This window comes from Colius striatus, unplaced genomic scaffold (genome assembly GCF_028858725.1).
Source record: "Colius striatus isolate bColStr4 unplaced genomic scaffold, bColStr4.1.hap1 scaffold_198, whole genome shotgun sequence".
Lineage (NCBI taxonomy): Eukaryota > Metazoa > Chordata > Aves > Coliiformes > Coliidae > Colius > Colius striatus.
The window spans coordinates 73-16,958 of record NW_026908488.1 but is presented as its reverse complement, the minus strand read 5'-3'; the positions used below and the strand labels follow the sequence as shown (position 1 = coordinate 16,958).

Here is a 16,886-nt window from a genome sequence, read left to right as displayed (position 1 = left end):
ATTCCCTGTCCCACTCTCTCCCTCCTCCCTGATTTTGCCCCCTTCAGCCCCAATTCCTCTCTCCTCATGCCCGATTTTGCCCCCTTCAGCCCCAATTCCCCATCCCACCCCCCCCATGACTGATTTTGCCCCCTTCAGCCCCAGTTCACCCTCCCCATCCCACCCCCTCCTCCTCATGCCCAATTTTGCCCCCTTCATCCCCAATTCCCCCCTCCCCCCCTGTGCCCGATTTTGCCCCCTTCAGCCCCAATTTCTCTCTCCTCATGCCCCATTTTGCCCCCTTCAGTCCAAATTCCCCCCTCTCCCACCTCCCTGTGCCTGATTTCGCCCCCTTCAGCCCCAATCCCCCCTCCCCGCCCCTGACGCCGCTCTCCCCGTCCCCAGGCGCGGCGGGGGGGGTCCCCGGCGTGCGATGGCGAAGCTGCTGGTGCCGCTGGTGATGCTGGGGGCGGTGGCTGGTTCGCAGCGCTGCCCCCCGCGCTGCCTGTGCCCCTCGGCCGCCCCCAGCCCCACGCTGCTGTGCGCCCGCACGGGGCTGCTGGCCGTGCCGCCCTCGCTGGACCGCGGCGCCGTGGAGCTGCGCCTGGCCGACAACTTCATCGGCTCGGTGGGGCGCCGCGACTTCGCCAACATGAGCAGCCTGGTGCACCTCACGCTGTCCCGCAACGGGCTGCGGCGCCTGGCGCCCGGCGCCTTCGCCGACCTGCGCGCGCTGCGGGCGCTGCACCTGGACGGCAACCGGCTGCCGGCGCTCAGCGGCGCGCAGCTGCGCGGCCTGGCCAGCCTGCGCCACCTCATCCTGGCCAACAACCAGCTGGCCGCCATCGAGCCCGCCGCCTTCGCCTCCTTCGCCGCCACCGTCGAGGACCTCGACCTGTCGCACAACAACCTGCCGGCCCTGCCCTGGGACGCCGTGGCCTCCATGGCCAGCCTGGCCACGCTCACGCTGGACCACAACCTGCTGGAGCGCGTCCCCGCGGGCGCCGTGGCTCGCCTGCCGCGCCTGGCCAGGCTGGACCTCACGGCCAACCGCCTGCGGGCTCTGCCGCCGGTGCCGGGCCCCCCCGGCCCCAGCCTGGCGGCGGGGGGCAACCCCCTGCACTGCAACTGCGAGCTGCTGTGGCTGCGGCGCCTGGCGCAGCCGGGCCGCCTGGAGAGCTGCGCGTCGCCGCCGGCGCTGGCGGGGCGGCTGCTGGGCGCCGTGCCCGAGGAGGAGCTGACGTGCCGCGCCCCGGCCATCGCCGGCGCCGCCGCGCACCCGGGCTCGGTGCTGGAGGGGCAGCCGCTGCGCCTGGGCTGCGCCGCCTCCGGGGACCCGCGGCCGCGGCTGCACTGGCTGGGCCCGGACGGGAGGCTGGTGCAGAACGGCTCCGGCCGCGCCGTGGGCAGCGACGGCACGCTGGAGCTGCGGGTGGCCACGCTGCGCGACCACGGCGCCTTCACCTGCGTGGCCTCCAACGCCGCCGGCGAGGCCGCGGCCAAGGTGCTCGTGGCCGTGCTGCCGCTGCCGGTGCCGCGACGGCGCCACCGCGACGACGACGACGCTGACGCCGCGCCGGGACCGTCCGACATGGCCCGAGCCGGGGGCAACGAGTCGGCGGCCGGCGCCGGGAGGCGAGTGGTGGCCGCCGAGCTCACGGCGTCGTCGGCGCGGATCCGGTGGCTGCCGCAGAGACACGGCCCCGGCATCCGCGTGTTCCAGGTGCAGTACAACAGCTCCCTCGACGACTCCCTCGTCTACAGGTGGGTGGCTGGGGGGGGAGAGGGGGTCCTGGGGGGCTGCTGGGGGGTCCTGGAGGCATCTTGGGGGGGTCTTGGAGGGGCTCCAGGGGGTCCTGGGAGGTTCTGGAGGCATCCTGGGGGGCTCTGGAAGTCTCCAAGGTGTCCTGGGAGGCTCCAGGGGGCTCTGGGGGGTCTCCTGGATGTCCTGGGAGGTTCTGGGGGTCTCCTGGATGACTCTGGGGGGCTCCAGGGGTCTCTGGGGGTCTCCTGGATGTCCTGGGTGACTCCGGGGGTCTCCGGGGAGCTCTGGGGGTCTCCAGGGGGTCCTGTGTGACTCTGGGGGTCTCCTGGATGTCCTGGGGGGCTCCGGGGGGCTGTGGGAGGCTCTGGGGGGTCCTGTGTGACTCTGGGGGGCTCCAAGGGGCTCTGGGGGTCTCCTGGATGTCCCGTGTGACTCCGGGGGGTCTCGCCGGGGGGCTGTGGGAGGCTCCGGGGGTCTCCGGGGTGTCCCGTGTGACTCCAGGGGGGTCTCGGGGTGGTCCCGAGCCGCCCATCACCCCGCCTCGCCCCCTCCCGCAGGCTGCTGCCCCCGTCCAGCCGCTCGTTCGTGCTGCGGGACCTGGCGTCGGGGCGCGACTACGACCTGTGCGTGTCGGCGGTGCTGGCGGAGCCCGCGGCGCCGCCGGCCGCCCGCTCGCTGGGCTGCGTGCGCTTCTCCACCGCTCCCTCCCCGCGGCCCTGCTCCGCCGCCGCGCCGCGGCCGCACTTCCTCGGCGGCACCGTCATCATCGTCATCGGCGCCGCCATCGCCGCCTCCGTGCTCGTCTTCATCCTCATCCTCACGGCTCGCTACAAGGCGGCGGCCGCGCGGCGCCTCCCCCCCGCCGGCGCTGGCCAGCGCGTGCTCCCAGACCACCGGCGCGCACGGACCCCCCGAGCCGCCCCCCAGCAGCCCCCCGAGGCGCCGGCCGCCCCCCGCCTCGCCCCCGGCCGCCGCCCGCGCCCTGTTCCCCAGCCACAGCTACCCGCGGCGGGCTCGGACGCGGCGCCCGGGGGGGTCCCTGCCCCGCCTCGACCTCCCGGACGGCGCCGCGCTCACACGCGGCTTCGGCAGCGCGCACTGGATGCTGGAGAGCACGGTGTGAGGGGCGCGGGGGCGGGCGGGGACACACAGACACACAGACAGACACACAGACACACACCCGCGCCGTGCCAAAAACCGTGGGGGTGGGCGGTCGGATGCAAGCTGGGGCGGCCAAAGGGCAGCGCAGGGTGGCCAAATGCAAGCTGGGGCGGCCAAAGGGAAGGTGAGGGTGGCCAAAGGCAACCTGGGGTGGCCAAGGAGCAGCTTTGGGTGGCCAAAGGGCAGCGCAGGGTGGCCAAATGCAAGCTGGGGGTGGCCAAAGGGAAGCTTTGGGTGGCCAAATGCAAGCTGGGGCGGCCAAAGGGCAGCGCAGGGTGGCCAAATGCAAGCTGGGGCGGCCAAAGGGAAGGTGAGGGTGGCCAAAGGCAACCTGGGGTGGCCAAGGAGCAGCTTTGGGTGGCCAAAGGGAAGCTGAGGGTGGCCAAATGCAAGCTGGGGCGGCCAAAGGGCAGCGCAGGGTGGCCAAATGCAAGCTGGGGTGGCCAAGGAGCAGCTTTGGGTGGCCAAAGGCAACCTGAGGTGGCCAAAGGGAAGCTGAGGGCGGCCAAAGAGCAGCTTTGGGTGGCCAAAGGGCAGCTTTGGGTGGCCAAATGCAAGCTGGGGCGGCCAAAGAGCAGCTTTGGGTGGCCAAATGCAAGCTGGGGTGGCCAAAGGGAAGGTGAGGGTGGCCAAATGCAAGCTGGGGCGGCCAAAGGGCAGCGCAGGGTGGCCAAATGCAAGCTGAGGGTGGCCAAGGAGCAGCTTTGGGTGGCCAAAAGGCAACCTGAGGTGGCCAAAGGGAAGCTGAGGGCGGCCAAAGAGCAGCTTTGGGTGGCCAAAGGGCAGCTTTGGGTGGCCAAATGCAAGCTGGGGCGGCCAAAGAGCAGCTTTGGGTGGCCAAATGCAAGCTGGGGCGGCCAAAGGGCAGCGCAGGGTGGCCAAATGCAAGCTGGGGTGGCCAAAGGGAAGCTGAGGGTGTCCAAAGGCAACCTGGAGTGGCCAAAATGCATCTGAGAGTGGCCAGAGAGCAGCTTTGGGTGGCCAAAGGGAAGCTGAGGGTGGCCAAATGCAAGCTGGGGTGGCCAAAGGGAAGCTGAGGGTGGCCAAGGAGCAGCTTTGGGTGGCCAAATGCAACCTGGAGTGGCCAAAATGCATCTGAGAGTGGCCAAAGAGCAGCTTTGGGTGGCCAAAGGGCAGCTTTGGGTGGCCAAATGCAAGCTGGGGCGGCCAAAGGGAAGCTGAGGGTGGCCAAAGGGCAGTGGAAGGTGGCCAAGGAGCAGCTTTGGGTGGCCAAGGAGCAGCTTTGGGTGGCCAAATGCAAGCTGGGGTGGCCAAAATGCACCTGAGAGTGGCCAAGGAGCAGCTTTGGGTGGCCAAAGGGCAGCTTTGGGTGGCCAAATGCAAGCTGGGGCGGCCAAGGAGCAGCTTTGGGTGGCCAAAATGCAACCTGGGGTGGCCAAGGAGCAACTTTGGGGTGGCCAAGGAGCAGCTTTGGGTAGCCAAATGCAAGCTGAGGTGACCAAAGAGCAGCTTTGGGTGGCCAAAATGTAACCTGGGGTGGCCAAATGCAACCTGGAGTGGGCAAGGAGCAGCTTTGGGTGGCCAAAATGCAACCTGGGGTGGCCAAACGGCACCTGAGGTTGCCCAAAAGGCACTTTTGGTAGCCCAAACACTCTGTCAGGTGCTCCTGGGGGCCCAAACACCACTTTTGGTAGCCCAAAGTGTCCCTCTAGTTGCCCAAACGCTCCTTCAGGTGCTCAAACAACACCTTTGGTAGCCCAAAGTGCCCCTTTGATAGCCCAAACACTCTTTCAGGTGCCAAACAGCACCTTTGGGTGCCCAAACACAACCTTTGGTAGCCCAAAGTGCCCTCTGGTTGCCCAAACTCCTCTTCAGGTGCCCAAACACAACCTTTGGTAGCCCAAAGTGCCCCTCTGGTTGCCCAAACTCCTCTTCAGGTGCCCAAACACAACCTTTGGTAGCCCAAAGGGCACTTTTGGTAGCCCAAACGCTCCTTCAGGTGCCCAAACAGCACCTTTGGGTGCCCAAACACCACCTTTGGTAGCCCAAAGTGCCCCTTTGGTTGCCCAAACACTCTTTCAGGTGCCCAAACAGCACCTTTGGTAGCCCAACGTGTCCCTTTGGTAGCCCAAGGCTCCTTCAAGTGCTCCTGGGTGCCCAAAGAGCCCCTTTGGTTGCCCAAACACCACCTTTGGTTGCCCCAAACACCACCTTTGGTAGCCCAAAGTGCCCCTTTGGTAGCCCAAACAGCACCTTTGGTAGCCCAAAGTGTCCCTTTGGTAGCCCAAGGCTCCTTCAAGTGCTCCTGGGTGCCCAAAGAGCCCCTTTGGTTGCCCAAACACCACCTTTGGTAGCCCAAACACCACCTTTGGTAGCCCCAAAGTGCCCCTTTGGTAGCCCAAACACCACCTTTGGTAGCCCAAAGTGTCCGTTTGGTAGCCCAAGGCTCTTTCAAGTGCTCCTGGGTGCCCAAACAGCACCTTTGGCAGCCCAAACACCACCTTTGGTTGCCCAAAGTGCCCCTTTGGTTGCCCAAACACCACCTTTGGTAGCCCAAAGTGCCCCTTTGGTTGCCCAAACACCACCTTTGGTAGCCCAAAGTGCCCCTTTGGCAGCCCAAACAGCACCTTTGGTAGCCCAAACAGCACCTTTGGTAGCCCAAACACCACCTTTGGTAGCCCAAAGTGCCCCTTTGGTAGCCCAAACAAGCACCTTTGGTAGCCCAAAGTGCCCCTTTGGGTGCCCAAACAGCACCTTTGGTAGCCCGAAGTGCCCCTTTGGCAGCCCAAGGCTCCCTCGGGCGCCCCCGCGCGTCCCCTCCCCCTCTCCCGGTGCCTTGGGCCGGGCTGGCGCGGGGGGGGTCCCGCTCCCGCCACTGACCCGTCTGCACAGATGACACGAGACCCGCAGCCCCCCCCCAAACCCCCCCGGGACCCCCCCCAAAACCCCCCTGAGACCCCCCCCGGCCCGGGGCCTCCTATCTGGCTGTCTGGATACCCCCCCTTCCCCCCTTCCCCCCTCCCCCCCTTTAGCCCCCCTCCCCCTCTCGGTGCCCCCCCCGCCCCGCCAGCCGCCCCCCCCCCGCCCCCCCCCCGGGCCCGTCGCTGTGTGAAACACAAGTTTTTACATTAAAAACCTGTGCCCCCCCCCCCCCGGGGAGATGGAACCGTCCGCGGGGATTTGGGGGGGTCCTGGGGGTCCTCGCTGCTTTGGGGGGGCTTTGGGGGGGGGTCCTGAGGGTCCTCACGGCTTTGGGGGGCTTTGGGGGGGGGGTCCTGAGGGTCCTCGCGGCTCTGGGGGGGGCTTTGGGGGGTCCGAGGGTCTTCGTGGCTTTGGGGGGGCTTTGGGGGGTCCTGAGGGTCCTCGCGGCTTTGGGGGGGGGTCCTGAGGGTCCTCGCGGCTCTGGGGGTGCGTCTCCATCTCTGGGAGGGTGGGGGGCTGCATCTGAGGGTCACCATGAGCAACATGGGCCAATGTGAGCCAAAGGGGGCCAATGTGAGCCAAGATGGGTCAACACAAGTCAAGGGGGGCCAACACAAGCCAAGAGGGGCCAATGTGAGCCAAGAGGGGCCAATGTGAGCCAAGAGGGGCCAACACGAGCCAAGGGGGGCCAATGTGAGCCAAGGAGGGGCCAATGTGAGCCAAGGGGGGCCAATGTGAGCCAAGAGGGGGCCAACACAAGCCAAGGGGGGCCAATGTGAGCCAAGGGGGGGGGCCAATGTGAGCCAAGAGGGGCCAATGTGAGCCAAGAGGGGCCAACACAAGCGAAGATGGGCCAACACAAGCCAAGAGGGGGCCAATGTGAGCCAAGAGGGGCCAATGTGAGCCAAAGGGGGGCCAACGTGAGCCAAGGGGGGGCCCAACACGAGCCAAGGGGGGCCAATGTGAGCCAAGAGGGGCCAATGTGAGCCAAGGGGGGGCCAACACAAGCCAAGAGGGGGCCAATGTGAGCCAAGGGGGGGCCAATGTGAGCCAAGAGGGGCCAACACAAGCCAAGGGGGGCCAATGTGAGCCAAGAGGGGGCCAAACACAAGCCAAGGGGGGCCAATGTGAGCCAAGAGGGGCCAACACAAGCCAAGGGGGGCCAATGTGAGCCAAGGGGGGGGGCCAATGTGAGCCAAGAGGGGGCCAATGTGAGCTCAAGGGGGGCCAACACAAGCCAAGAGGGGCCAATGTGAGCCAAGGGGGGCCAATGTGAGCCAAGAGGGGCCAATGTGAGCCAAGAGGGGCCAACACAAGCCAAGGGGGGCCAATGTGAGCCAAGGGGGAGCCAATGTGAGCCAAGAGGGGCCAACACAAGCCAAGGGGGGGCCAATGTGAGCCAAGAGGGGCCAACACAAGCCAAGGGGGGGCCCAATGTGAGCCAAGGGGGCGGCCAATGTGAGCCAAGGGGGGGGCCAATGTGAGCCAAGGGGGGCCAACACAAGCCAAGGGGGGCCAATGTGAGTCACCACCAGCCAGGGGGAGGCCAAAGGAGCCACCGTGGGCCACGAGGAGCCAAACCAAGCTCTTGCCCCGGGGGGCTTCAGGGCAGGAGGAGGATTGGGGGTGTCCCCCCCCCCCCCCCGCTGTGGGGCCGCACACGGGACGCGTCTGTCTCCAAAAGGCCTCGTGTAATCAGCCCGGGGGGGTCGGGGTCTCCCCTCCTCCCCCCCAGCTACAAAACCACCATATAAATAGTCTGGTACAAAACAAAACCAGGAAGAAACGGCCCCAAAAAACACCCCCCCCCCCCCAAACCCACCCCCCCAAATAAACCCCCACAGGAACACAAAGGGGAGACCCCAAATCGTAGTGTAGACCCCAAATAGGGGGTGCAGGTCCCATATCAGGGGGTGCAGATCCCAAGCCAAGGGTGTAGACCCCAAATCAGGGGGTGCAGACCCCAAATCAGGGGGTGTAGACCCCCAAACCAGGGCGTGTTGATCCCATATCAGGGGGTGCAGACCCCCAAATCAGGGGGGTGCAGACCCCAAATAGGGGGTGCAGATCCCCAATCAGGGGTGTAGATCCCAAACCAGGGCGTGTTGATCCCATATCAGGGGGTGCAGACCTCAAACCTGGGGTGCAGACCCCAATCAGGGGGTACAGATCCCAAACCAGGGGTGCAGCCCAGCCCCAGACCAGGGGGTACAGCCCCCAAACCAGGGGGTACAGCCCCCAAACCTGGTGTGCAGACTCCAGACCAGGGGGTACAGCCCCCAGACCAGGGGTGCAGACCCCAGACCAGGGGTACAGATCCCAGACCAGGGGGTACAGCCCCCAGACCAGGGGGTACAGCCCCCAGACCAGGGGTGCAGCCCCCAAATCACGGCTGTATCATCAGGGACACGTTCCCCACCCCCTGCCCCACCCCCCTGGAGATGCTGCACCCCAAAAGGGACCCAAAGGAGCGCGGGAGGGGGGGTGAGGAGGGGGCTGCCCTCGATGCCCCCAGCCCCAAATCCCCTCCTGGGGGTGGGGGGAGCCCCCCTGTCCCTGTCTGTGTCCCCCTCCCGCGAGTCCCGGCGGTGGGAGGCGCGTGGGCGGGATCCGGGCGGGATCCGGGTGGGATCTGGGCGGGATCCGGGTGGGATCTGGGTGGGATCCGGGCGGGATCTGGGTGGGATCTGGGCGGGATCTGGGCGGGATCCGGGCGGTCTCTGGGCGGGATCCGGGCGGGATCCAGGCGGGGTCTGGGCGGGATCCGGGCGGTCTCTGGGCGGGATCCGGGCGGGATCTGGGCGGGATCCCGGGCGGTCCCCAGCCCCCTCACCGCCCCCGGTTCTGGCGCATGAGGGGCACGATGCAGGACGGCGGCCCGGCCTTGGCCAGGAACGGGTGCTTGAGCAGCTCGGCGGCCGTGGCGCGCTGCAGCGGGTCCCGCACCAGCAGCCTGTCCAGGAAGCCTTTGAGCGGAGGGGGAGACCTGAGGGGGGCAAAAGCCGGGTCACAGGGGGGTCCCCGAGGCTCAGGGACGTGCCCCAGCCCCTCCCCCCCCGCCCTGCTCCTGCCTTGTGCCCGTTCTTCAGCTTGGGGGGCAGGTTGTCCCGGATCATCTTCATGGCCTTGAGCGGCGGCTCGTTGAAGTACGGCGGCTCCCCGTCCACCATCTCGATCACCATCACGCCCAGGGACCAGATGTCCACCTGGGGGGCAGGAAGGGGTCAAAGGGGGGGCGGGGGGAGGAGGAGGAAGGAGCCCTGACGCCCCCCCAGAGCTGCCCCAGGGCGCTGGAGGGTGGTTCCTGCGGCTCAAACCTGCCCCAGGGCGGCTCAAACCTGCCCCAGGGCTCCTGCATCAAGCCCCGGGACGTCCCAAAGCACCTCGTGTCACTCAAACTCACCCCACGACCCCCAAACCCACTCCAGGACCCCCCCCAAACCCCCCTCACTGCCCCCCAAACCCCCCTCACTGCCCCCAAAACCAATCTCACACACCCCAAACCCACCTCGTGTCACTCAAACCCACCCCAGGACCCCCCAAATCAACCCCACGACCCCCAAAACCTCCTCACTGCCCCCAAAACCAATCCCACACACCCCAAACCCTCCCCAGGACTCCTCAAACCTTCCACAGGACCCCCCAAGCAACTCAGGAACCCTCAAACCTTCCACAGGACCTCCCAACCCCCACCTCAGGACCCCCCAAACCCTTCCCAGGACCCCTCAAACCCTCCCCAGGACCCCCCCAGCCCCTGCCCAGGACCCCTCAAACCCTCCCCAGGACCCCCAGCCCCCTGCCCAGGACCCCTCAAACCCTCCCCAGGACCCCCCAGCCCCTGCCCAGGACCCCTCAAACCCTCCCCAGGACCCCCCCAGCCCCTCCCCAGGACCCCTCAAACCCTCCCCAGGACCCCCCAGCCCTTCCCCAGGACCCCCCAGCCCCTGCCCAGGAACCCCTCAGCCCCTCCCTAGGACCCCCCAGCCCTTCCCCAGGACCCCCTAGCCCCTCCCCAGGACCCCCCAGCCCCTGCCCAGGACCCCCAGGCCGCAGGCCGCACCTCGGGGCCGTAGGGCAGGCGGGAGATGAGCTCTGGTGCCATCCAGTACGGGGTCCCCACCAGCGACTTCCTGCGTGGGCACCTCCTTGTTCACTTGGGCACAGAACCCGAAGTCAGAGAGCTTCACCTGGAGAAAGCCCCCAAGGGCAGGAGGAGGAGAGAGGAGGAGGAGGGTGAGGAAGGGGCAGAGCTGCAGGAGGCTCCAGCCCAGCTGCACTTCAGAGAATCGGCCATGGGGGGGGGTGGGAAGGAAGCTCCAGCCCTGAAGCAGCTTCCTCAGGCTCAGGGGGCTCAGGGATGTGGGTCCAGGGGGGGTTGGGAACCTCCTGAGCAGCCTCCAAACCCTCCCTGGGCAGCCTGGGCCAGGGCTCCCTCAGCTCAGCACCTCCTGTGCCAGGGGGACCCCAGAATGGGGGGTTGGAAGGAACCTCCAGCCCTAAAGCAGGTTCCTGGTGCTCAGGGGGCTCAGGGATGAGTCCTGCAGAGTCCCCAGCAGGTCACCCCCAGCCCGTGCTGCTGCAGGGGGCTGCTCCTGCCCTGCTGCAGGGCTCTGGGGGCTCAGGGCTGGGGAGGGGGCTGCTTCTGCCCTGCTGCAGGGCTCTGTGGGGGCAGCAGGGCTGTGTGTGGGGCAGCAGGGCTGTGTTTGGGGGGCAACAGGGGCCGTGTGTGGGGGCAGCAGGGCTGTGTTTGGGGAGGCAGCAGGGCCGTGTGTGGGGCAGCAGGCTGTGTGTGGGGGGCAGCAGGGCCGTGTGTGGGGCAGCAGGGGCCGTGTGTGGGGCAGCAGGGCCGTGTGTGGGGGGCAGCAGGGCCGTGTGTGGGGCAGCAGGGCTGTGTGTGGGGGGGCAGCAGGCCCTGTGTGGGGCAGCAGGGCTGTGTGTGGGGGCAGCAGGGCCTGTGTGTGGGGGCAGCAGGGCTGTGTGTGTGGGGGGCAGCAGGGCTGTGTGTGGGGCAGCAGGGCTGTGTTTGGGGGGCAGCAGGGCTGTGTGTGGGGCAGCAGGGCTGTGTGTGGGGGGCAGCAGGGGCCGTGTGTGGGGCAGCAGGGCTGTGTGTGGGGCAGCAGGGCTGTGTGGGGGGGCAGCAGGGCCCTGTGTGGGGCAGCAGGGCTGTGTTTGGGGGCGCAGCAGGGCTTGTGTGTGGGGCAGCAGGGCTGTGTGTGGGGGCAGCAGGGCCGTGTGTGGGGGCAGCAGGGCTGTGTGTGGGGCAGCAGGGCTGTGTGGGGGGCAGCAGGGCCCTGTGTGGGGCAGCAGGGCTGTGTGGGGGGCAGCAGGGCCCTGTGTGGGGGCAGCTCAGGCTGTGTGTGGGGGCAGCAGGGCTGTGTGTGGGGGCAGCAGGGCTGTGTGTGGGGGGCAGCAGGGCCCTGTGTGGGGCAGCAGGGCTGTGTGTGGGGGCAGCTCAGGCTGTGTGTGGGGGCAGCAGGGCTGTGTGTGGGGCAGCAGGGCTGTGTGTGGGGGCAGCTCAGGCTGTGTGTGGGGGCAGCAGGGCTGTGTGTGGGGCAGCAGGGCTGTGTTTTGGGGGGGCAGCAGGGCTGTGTGTGTGGGGGCAGCAGGGCCGTGTTTGGGGGGGCAGCAGGGCCGTGTGTGGGGGTCCCAGCCCCGCCAGGCTCACCCTGCCGTCGTGGGTGAGCAGGATGGAGTCGCTCTTGATGTCGCGGTGGATGACGCCCTGCGCGTGCAGCACCGACAGCGCCCTGAGCACGGCCGAGCACAACGGCTGCCATCTGCTCCTCGCTCATCCTGCAGCGGCCACAGGGCGCTGAGCCCCCCACACTGCCCCACACCCACCCCCACGGACCCCAAACCCACCCCACACCCGCCTCACGTCCCCCAGACCGGCCCCCATGGCCAGTCAGACCCCCCCTCACTGCCCCCAACACAACCCCACACACCTCACACCAACCCCACGACCCCCTAGACCCCCCTCACTGCCCCCCAAATCAACCCCACATCCCCCAAACCCTTCCCACGGCCCCCCCAAACCCACCCCACGCCCCCCCAGAGCCTCCCTACACCCCCCAAACCCTTCCCACGGCCCCCCAGAGCCTCCCCACACCCCCCAAACCCTTCCCACGGCCCCCCAGAGCCTCCCCACACCCCCCAAACCTTCAGACACCCTCCCAGACCCTTCCCACACCCCCCAAACCCACTCCATGCCCCTCCAGACCCCCCTGACGGCTCCTCAAACCCATCCCACACCCCCCAGAGCCTCCCCACGCCCCCCAAACTTTTCCCACACCCCCCAAACCCTCCCCACGATCCCCCAGACCCTCCCCAAACCCTTCCCACACCCCCCCCCAAACCCACCCCACTACGCCCCTCAGAGCCTCCCCACACCCCCCCAGAGCCTCTTCACACCCCCCAAACCCTTCCACACCCCCCCAAACCCAACCCACGCCCCCCCAGAGCCTCCCCACACCCCCCAAACCTTTCCCACGGCCCCCCCAGAGCCTCCCCACGCCCCCCCCAGACCCTCCCCACACCCCCCAAACCCTTCTCACACCCCCCCAAACCCTTCCCACAGCCCCCAAACCCAACCCATGCCCCCCCAGACCCTCCTCACACCCCCCAAACCCACCCCACGCCCCCCAAACCCTCCCCACACCCCCCCAGAGCTTCCCCACACCCCCCAAACCCTTCCCACACCCCCCAAACCCTTCCCACAGTCCCCCAAACCCACCCCACGCCCCCCAAACCCTCCCCACACCCCCCCAGAGCTTCCCCACACCCCCCAAACCCTTCCCACACCCCCCCAGACCCTCCCCACAGCCCCCCAAACCCACCCTACACCCCCCCCAAACCCCCCCAGAGCCTCCCCTCGGCCCAGGGCCCGCCGTGCTACCTGGTGTGGGTGACGATGTCGGTCAAAGCGCCGCCCTCCAGGAACTCCATCACCACCCAGAGCTCATCCCCCACCAGGTAGCTGTTGTACATCTCCACCACGTTCTCGTGCTGGTAATCCCTCATGATCACCACCTGCCCCACGGAGAGCCGCCTTCAGAGCCTGGGCAGCCGGCCCCAGCCCCCCCAGCCCCCCTCTGCCCTGCCCCTGCTGCCCCTCGCCTCGTTGAAGAGCAGCTCGCGCCGCTGCTGCTTCCTCAGTCCATCTCTTCTTGACGGCCACCAGCTTGCCGCTGCTCCTGACCGTGGCGATGCACACGACGCCCGTGGAGCCCTCCCCGATCTTGATGAAGTTGTCCAGGTAGCTCCTGGGGTCCCCTGGATCCACCACCATCTGCAGGGCCGCCCGGAACTGCTCGTGCGACACGCGCTGCGGCTCGCGCTGCGGGGAACGCGCCCGGCACGGCGCCGCGGGGCCAGGGGGGGGCATGCCGGGGCTGGGGGGGCGCTGGGGGCTGGGGGGGGGCGCTGGGCTGAGGCACATCGGGGCTGTTGGGAGGAGGAGGGGGCGGGAGGAGCCCGGGAGGAGGAGGAGGAGGAGGAGGCGCCGTTGGATGTGGGCTCCTGAGGGCGGCCAGGTCGGTGCTCTGCCTGTGGGGAGGGAGCAGAGATGGGTGTGAGGTGGCAGCAGCAGCAGCAGCAGCAGCGTGGGGGGCTGCTGTGCACCCCAAACACACACCTGTGACCCCCAGGTGGGCACCAACAGCCACAGGAACAAGTGGCCAAAGACAGGAGTTTGGCCTCAAAACACTGACCCTGTGACCCCCAGGTGGCCACCAACAGCCACAGAAAGAGTGGCCAAAGACAGGAGTTTGTCCTCAAAATACCAACCCTGTGACCTCCAGGTGGCCACCAACAGCCACAGGAACAAGTGACCAAATCCAGGGCTTTGGCCTCAAAACACTGACCCTGTGACCTCCAGCTTCAGCCACCAAAACCCACGAGGAAAGAGTGGCCAAAGACAGGAGTTTGTCCTCAAAACACTGACCCTGTGACCCCCAGATGGCCACCAACAGCCACAGAGAACAAGTGGCCAAAGTCAGGAGTTTGTCCTCAAAACACCAACCCTGTGACCCCCAGGTGGCCACCAACTGCCACAGGAGGAAGTGGCCAAAGACAGGAGTTTGGCCCCAAAACACACACCTGTGACCTCCAGGTGGCCACCAACAGCCACAGGAAAGAGTGGCCAAAGCCAGGAGTTTGGCCCCCAAAAAACCAAACCCTGTGACCTCCAGATGGCCACCAACAGCAACAGGAACAAGTGACCAAATCAGGGCTCTGTCCCCAAAACATCAACCCCGTGAGCTGCAGCTTCAGCCACCACAAACCATGAGGAACAAGTGACCAAATCCAGGGCTTTGTCCCCAAAACATCAATCCATGAGCTGCAGCTCCAGCCACCACAACCTGTGAGGAACGAGTGGCCAAACCCAGGGCTTTGTCCCCCAAAACATCGACCCTGTGACCTCCAGCTCCAGCCACCAAAACCCAGGAGAACAAGTGACCAAATCCAGGTCTGTCCCCAGAGACTGACCCTGTGACCTCCAGATGGCCACCAACAGCCACAGGTACAAATGACCAAATCCAGGGCTCTGTCCCCAAAACACTGACCCCGTGAGCTGCAGCTCCAGCCACCACAACCCAGGAGGAACAAGTGACCAAAGCAGGAGTTTGGCCCCAAAACATCAACCTGTGAGCTGCAGCTCCAGCCACCACAACCTGTGAGGAACGAGTGGCCAAACCCAGGGCTCTGTCCCCAAAACATCGACCCTGTGACCTCCAGTTTCAGCCACCACAACCTGTGAGGAACGAGCCAAGGCCGGGGCTGTGTCCCCAGAGACTGACCCTGTGAGCTGCAGCTTCAGCCACCACAAACCATGAGGAACAAGTGACCAAATCCAGGGCTCTGTCCCCAAAACATCAATCCATGAGCTGCAGCTTCAGCCACCACAAACCACGAGGAACAAGTGACCAAATCCAGGAGTTTGGCCCCAGAACATCGACCCTGTGACCGCCAATTTCAGCCACCAAAACCCAGGAGGAACAAGTGACCAAATCCAGGTCTGTCCCCAGAGGACTGACCCTGTGACCTCCAGATGGCCACCAACAGCCACAGGTACAAATGACCAAATCCAGGGCTCTGTCCCCAAAACACTGACCCCGTGAGCTGCAGCTCCAGCCACCACAACCTGTGAGGAACGAGTGGCCAAATCCAGGGCTTTGGCCCCAAAACATCGACCCCCGTGACCTGCAGCTTCAGCCACCACAACCCAGGAGGAACAAATGACCAAACCCAGGGCTCTGTCCCCAAAACATCGACCCTGTGACCTCCCAGTTTCAGCCACCACAACCTGTGAGGAACGAGCCAGGCCGGGGGCTGTGTCCCCAGAGACTGACCCTGTGAGCTGCAGCTTCAGCCACCACAAACCATGAGGAACAAGTGACCAAATCCAGGGCCTTTGTCCCCAAAACATCAATCCATGAGCTGCAGCTTCAGCCACCACAAACCACGAGGAACAAGTGACCAAATCCAGGAGTTTGGCCCCAGAACATCGACCCTGTGACCGCCAATTTCAGCCACCAAAACCCAGGAGGAACAAGTGACCAAATCCAGGTCTGTCCCCAGAGACTGACCCTGTGACCTCCAGATGGGCCACCAACAGCCACAGGTACAAATGACCAAATCTAGGGCTTTGGCCCCAAAACACCAACTCTGTGACCTCCAGCTTCAGCCACCAAAACCCAGGAGGAACAAGTGGTCAAATCCAGGGCTCTGTCCCCAAAACACCGACCCCGTGACCTGCCAGCTCCAGCCACCACAACCCATGAGGAACGAGTGACCAAATCCAGGGCTCTGTCCCCAAAACACCGACCCTGTGACCTCCAATTTCAGCCACCACAACCCAGGAGGAACAAGTGACCAAATCCAGGGCTTTGGCCCCAAAACATCAATCCATGAGCTGCAGCTTCAGCCACCACAAACCACGAGGAACAAGTGACCAAACCCAGGGCTCTGTCCCCAAACCACGGCCCCCGTGACCTGCAGCTCCAGCCACCACAACCCATGAGGAACGAGTGGCCAAATCCAGGGCTCTGTCCCCAAACCACGGCCCCGTGAGCTGCAGCTCCAGCCACCACAACCCATGAGGAACAAGTGACCAAACCCAGGGCTCTGTCCCCAAACCACGGCCCCCGTGACCTGCAGCTCCAGCCACCACAACCCATGAGGAACGAGTGACCAAATCCAGGGCTCTGTCCCCAAACCGCGGCCCCGTGAGCCGCAGGCACTGACCGCGTGGGCCGGGGGCTGGGCGCGGCCGGGCGGCGCGTCGGCGCGGGGGTAGGTGTGGAAGGCGCGTTGCGGCGGCTGCGGCGCAGCGCGGGGGCGCCGGGCCCGGACAGCGGCCCGCTTGTCGCGGGGGCGGCCGCGGGGGGCTGCCCTGGCGCGTGGACTTGGGGCGCTTCTCGGGGGGGCCCGGCCCTGTGGCGCCTCGGCACGTCCCCCGCAGGACGCGGTGGGCCGGTGGCCGCCGGCGCGCTGCTCCCCGGGCTCCGTGGGCCGCTCCGTGGGCCGCTCCCCAGGCTCCGGGGGCCGCTCCGTGGGCCGCTCCGTGGGGCCGCTCCCCAAGGCTCCGGGGGCCGCTCCGTGGGCCGCTCCGTGGGCCGCTCCCCAGGCTCCGGGGGCCGCTCCGCGGGCAGCCCGTTGTGGTGCTGGTGCTGGCGCTTGGGGCGGCGGCGGGGGGCTGTCCCTGCGCAGGGAGTTGGAGCGAGACACCGACATGTTCTCAAACTCATCCAGCAGCCACGTCAGGGAACCGGCCTGCGCCGCTCGGCTGCCGCGCACGATGGGCTGGGCACCACGAGACGAAGGGGGCGCGGGGGTGGGGAGTGTGGGGTGGGAGTGTGGGGGTGGGAGTGGGGAGGTGGGAGTGGGGAGGTGGGTAGTGGGGAGGTGGGAGTGGGGAGGGAGGTGGGAGTGGGGAGGTGGGAGTGGGGAGGTGGGAGTGGGGAGGGAGGTGGGAGTGGGGAGGTGTGGGGGGAGTGGGGAGGTGGGAGTGGGGAGGGAGGTGGGAGTGGGGAGGTGTGGGGGGAGTGTGGGGTGGGAGTGGGGAGGGGGGTGGGAGAAGGGAGGTGGGGTGGGAGTG

General features: G+C 66.8%; 2 protein-coding genes across 2 annotated transcripts; one reads left to right on the top strand and one right to left on the bottom strand.

Moving 5' to 3' along the window:
- The first annotated feature begins 412 nt into the window (after positions 1-412).
- On the top strand, positions 413-2,867 carry LOC133629163 (leucine-rich repeat and fibronectin type III domain-containing protein 1-like). The gene is given in 3 exon segments (XM_062019823.1): positions 413-1,743; positions 2,302-2,607; positions 2,609-2,867. Coding segments are annotated over 3 exon segments (1,896 nt in total).
- Positions 2,868-8,617: 5,750 nt separating this feature from the next.
- LOC133629161 (serine/threonine-protein kinase PAK 4-like) lies at positions 8,618-16,591 on the bottom strand (the record flags this gene model as incomplete). Its single annotated transcript, XM_062019821.1, is given in 10 exon segments — positions 8,618-8,769; positions 8,856-8,994; positions 9,849-9,926; positions 9,928-9,975; positions 11,454-11,552; positions 11,554-11,581; positions 12,684-12,817; positions 12,905-12,946; positions 12,948-13,333; positions 16,006-16,591. Coding segments are annotated over 10 exon segments (1,692 nt in total), but the record flags the coding sequence as incomplete, so codon positions are not given.
- Between the last annotated feature and the right edge of the window lie 295 nt (positions 16,592-16,886).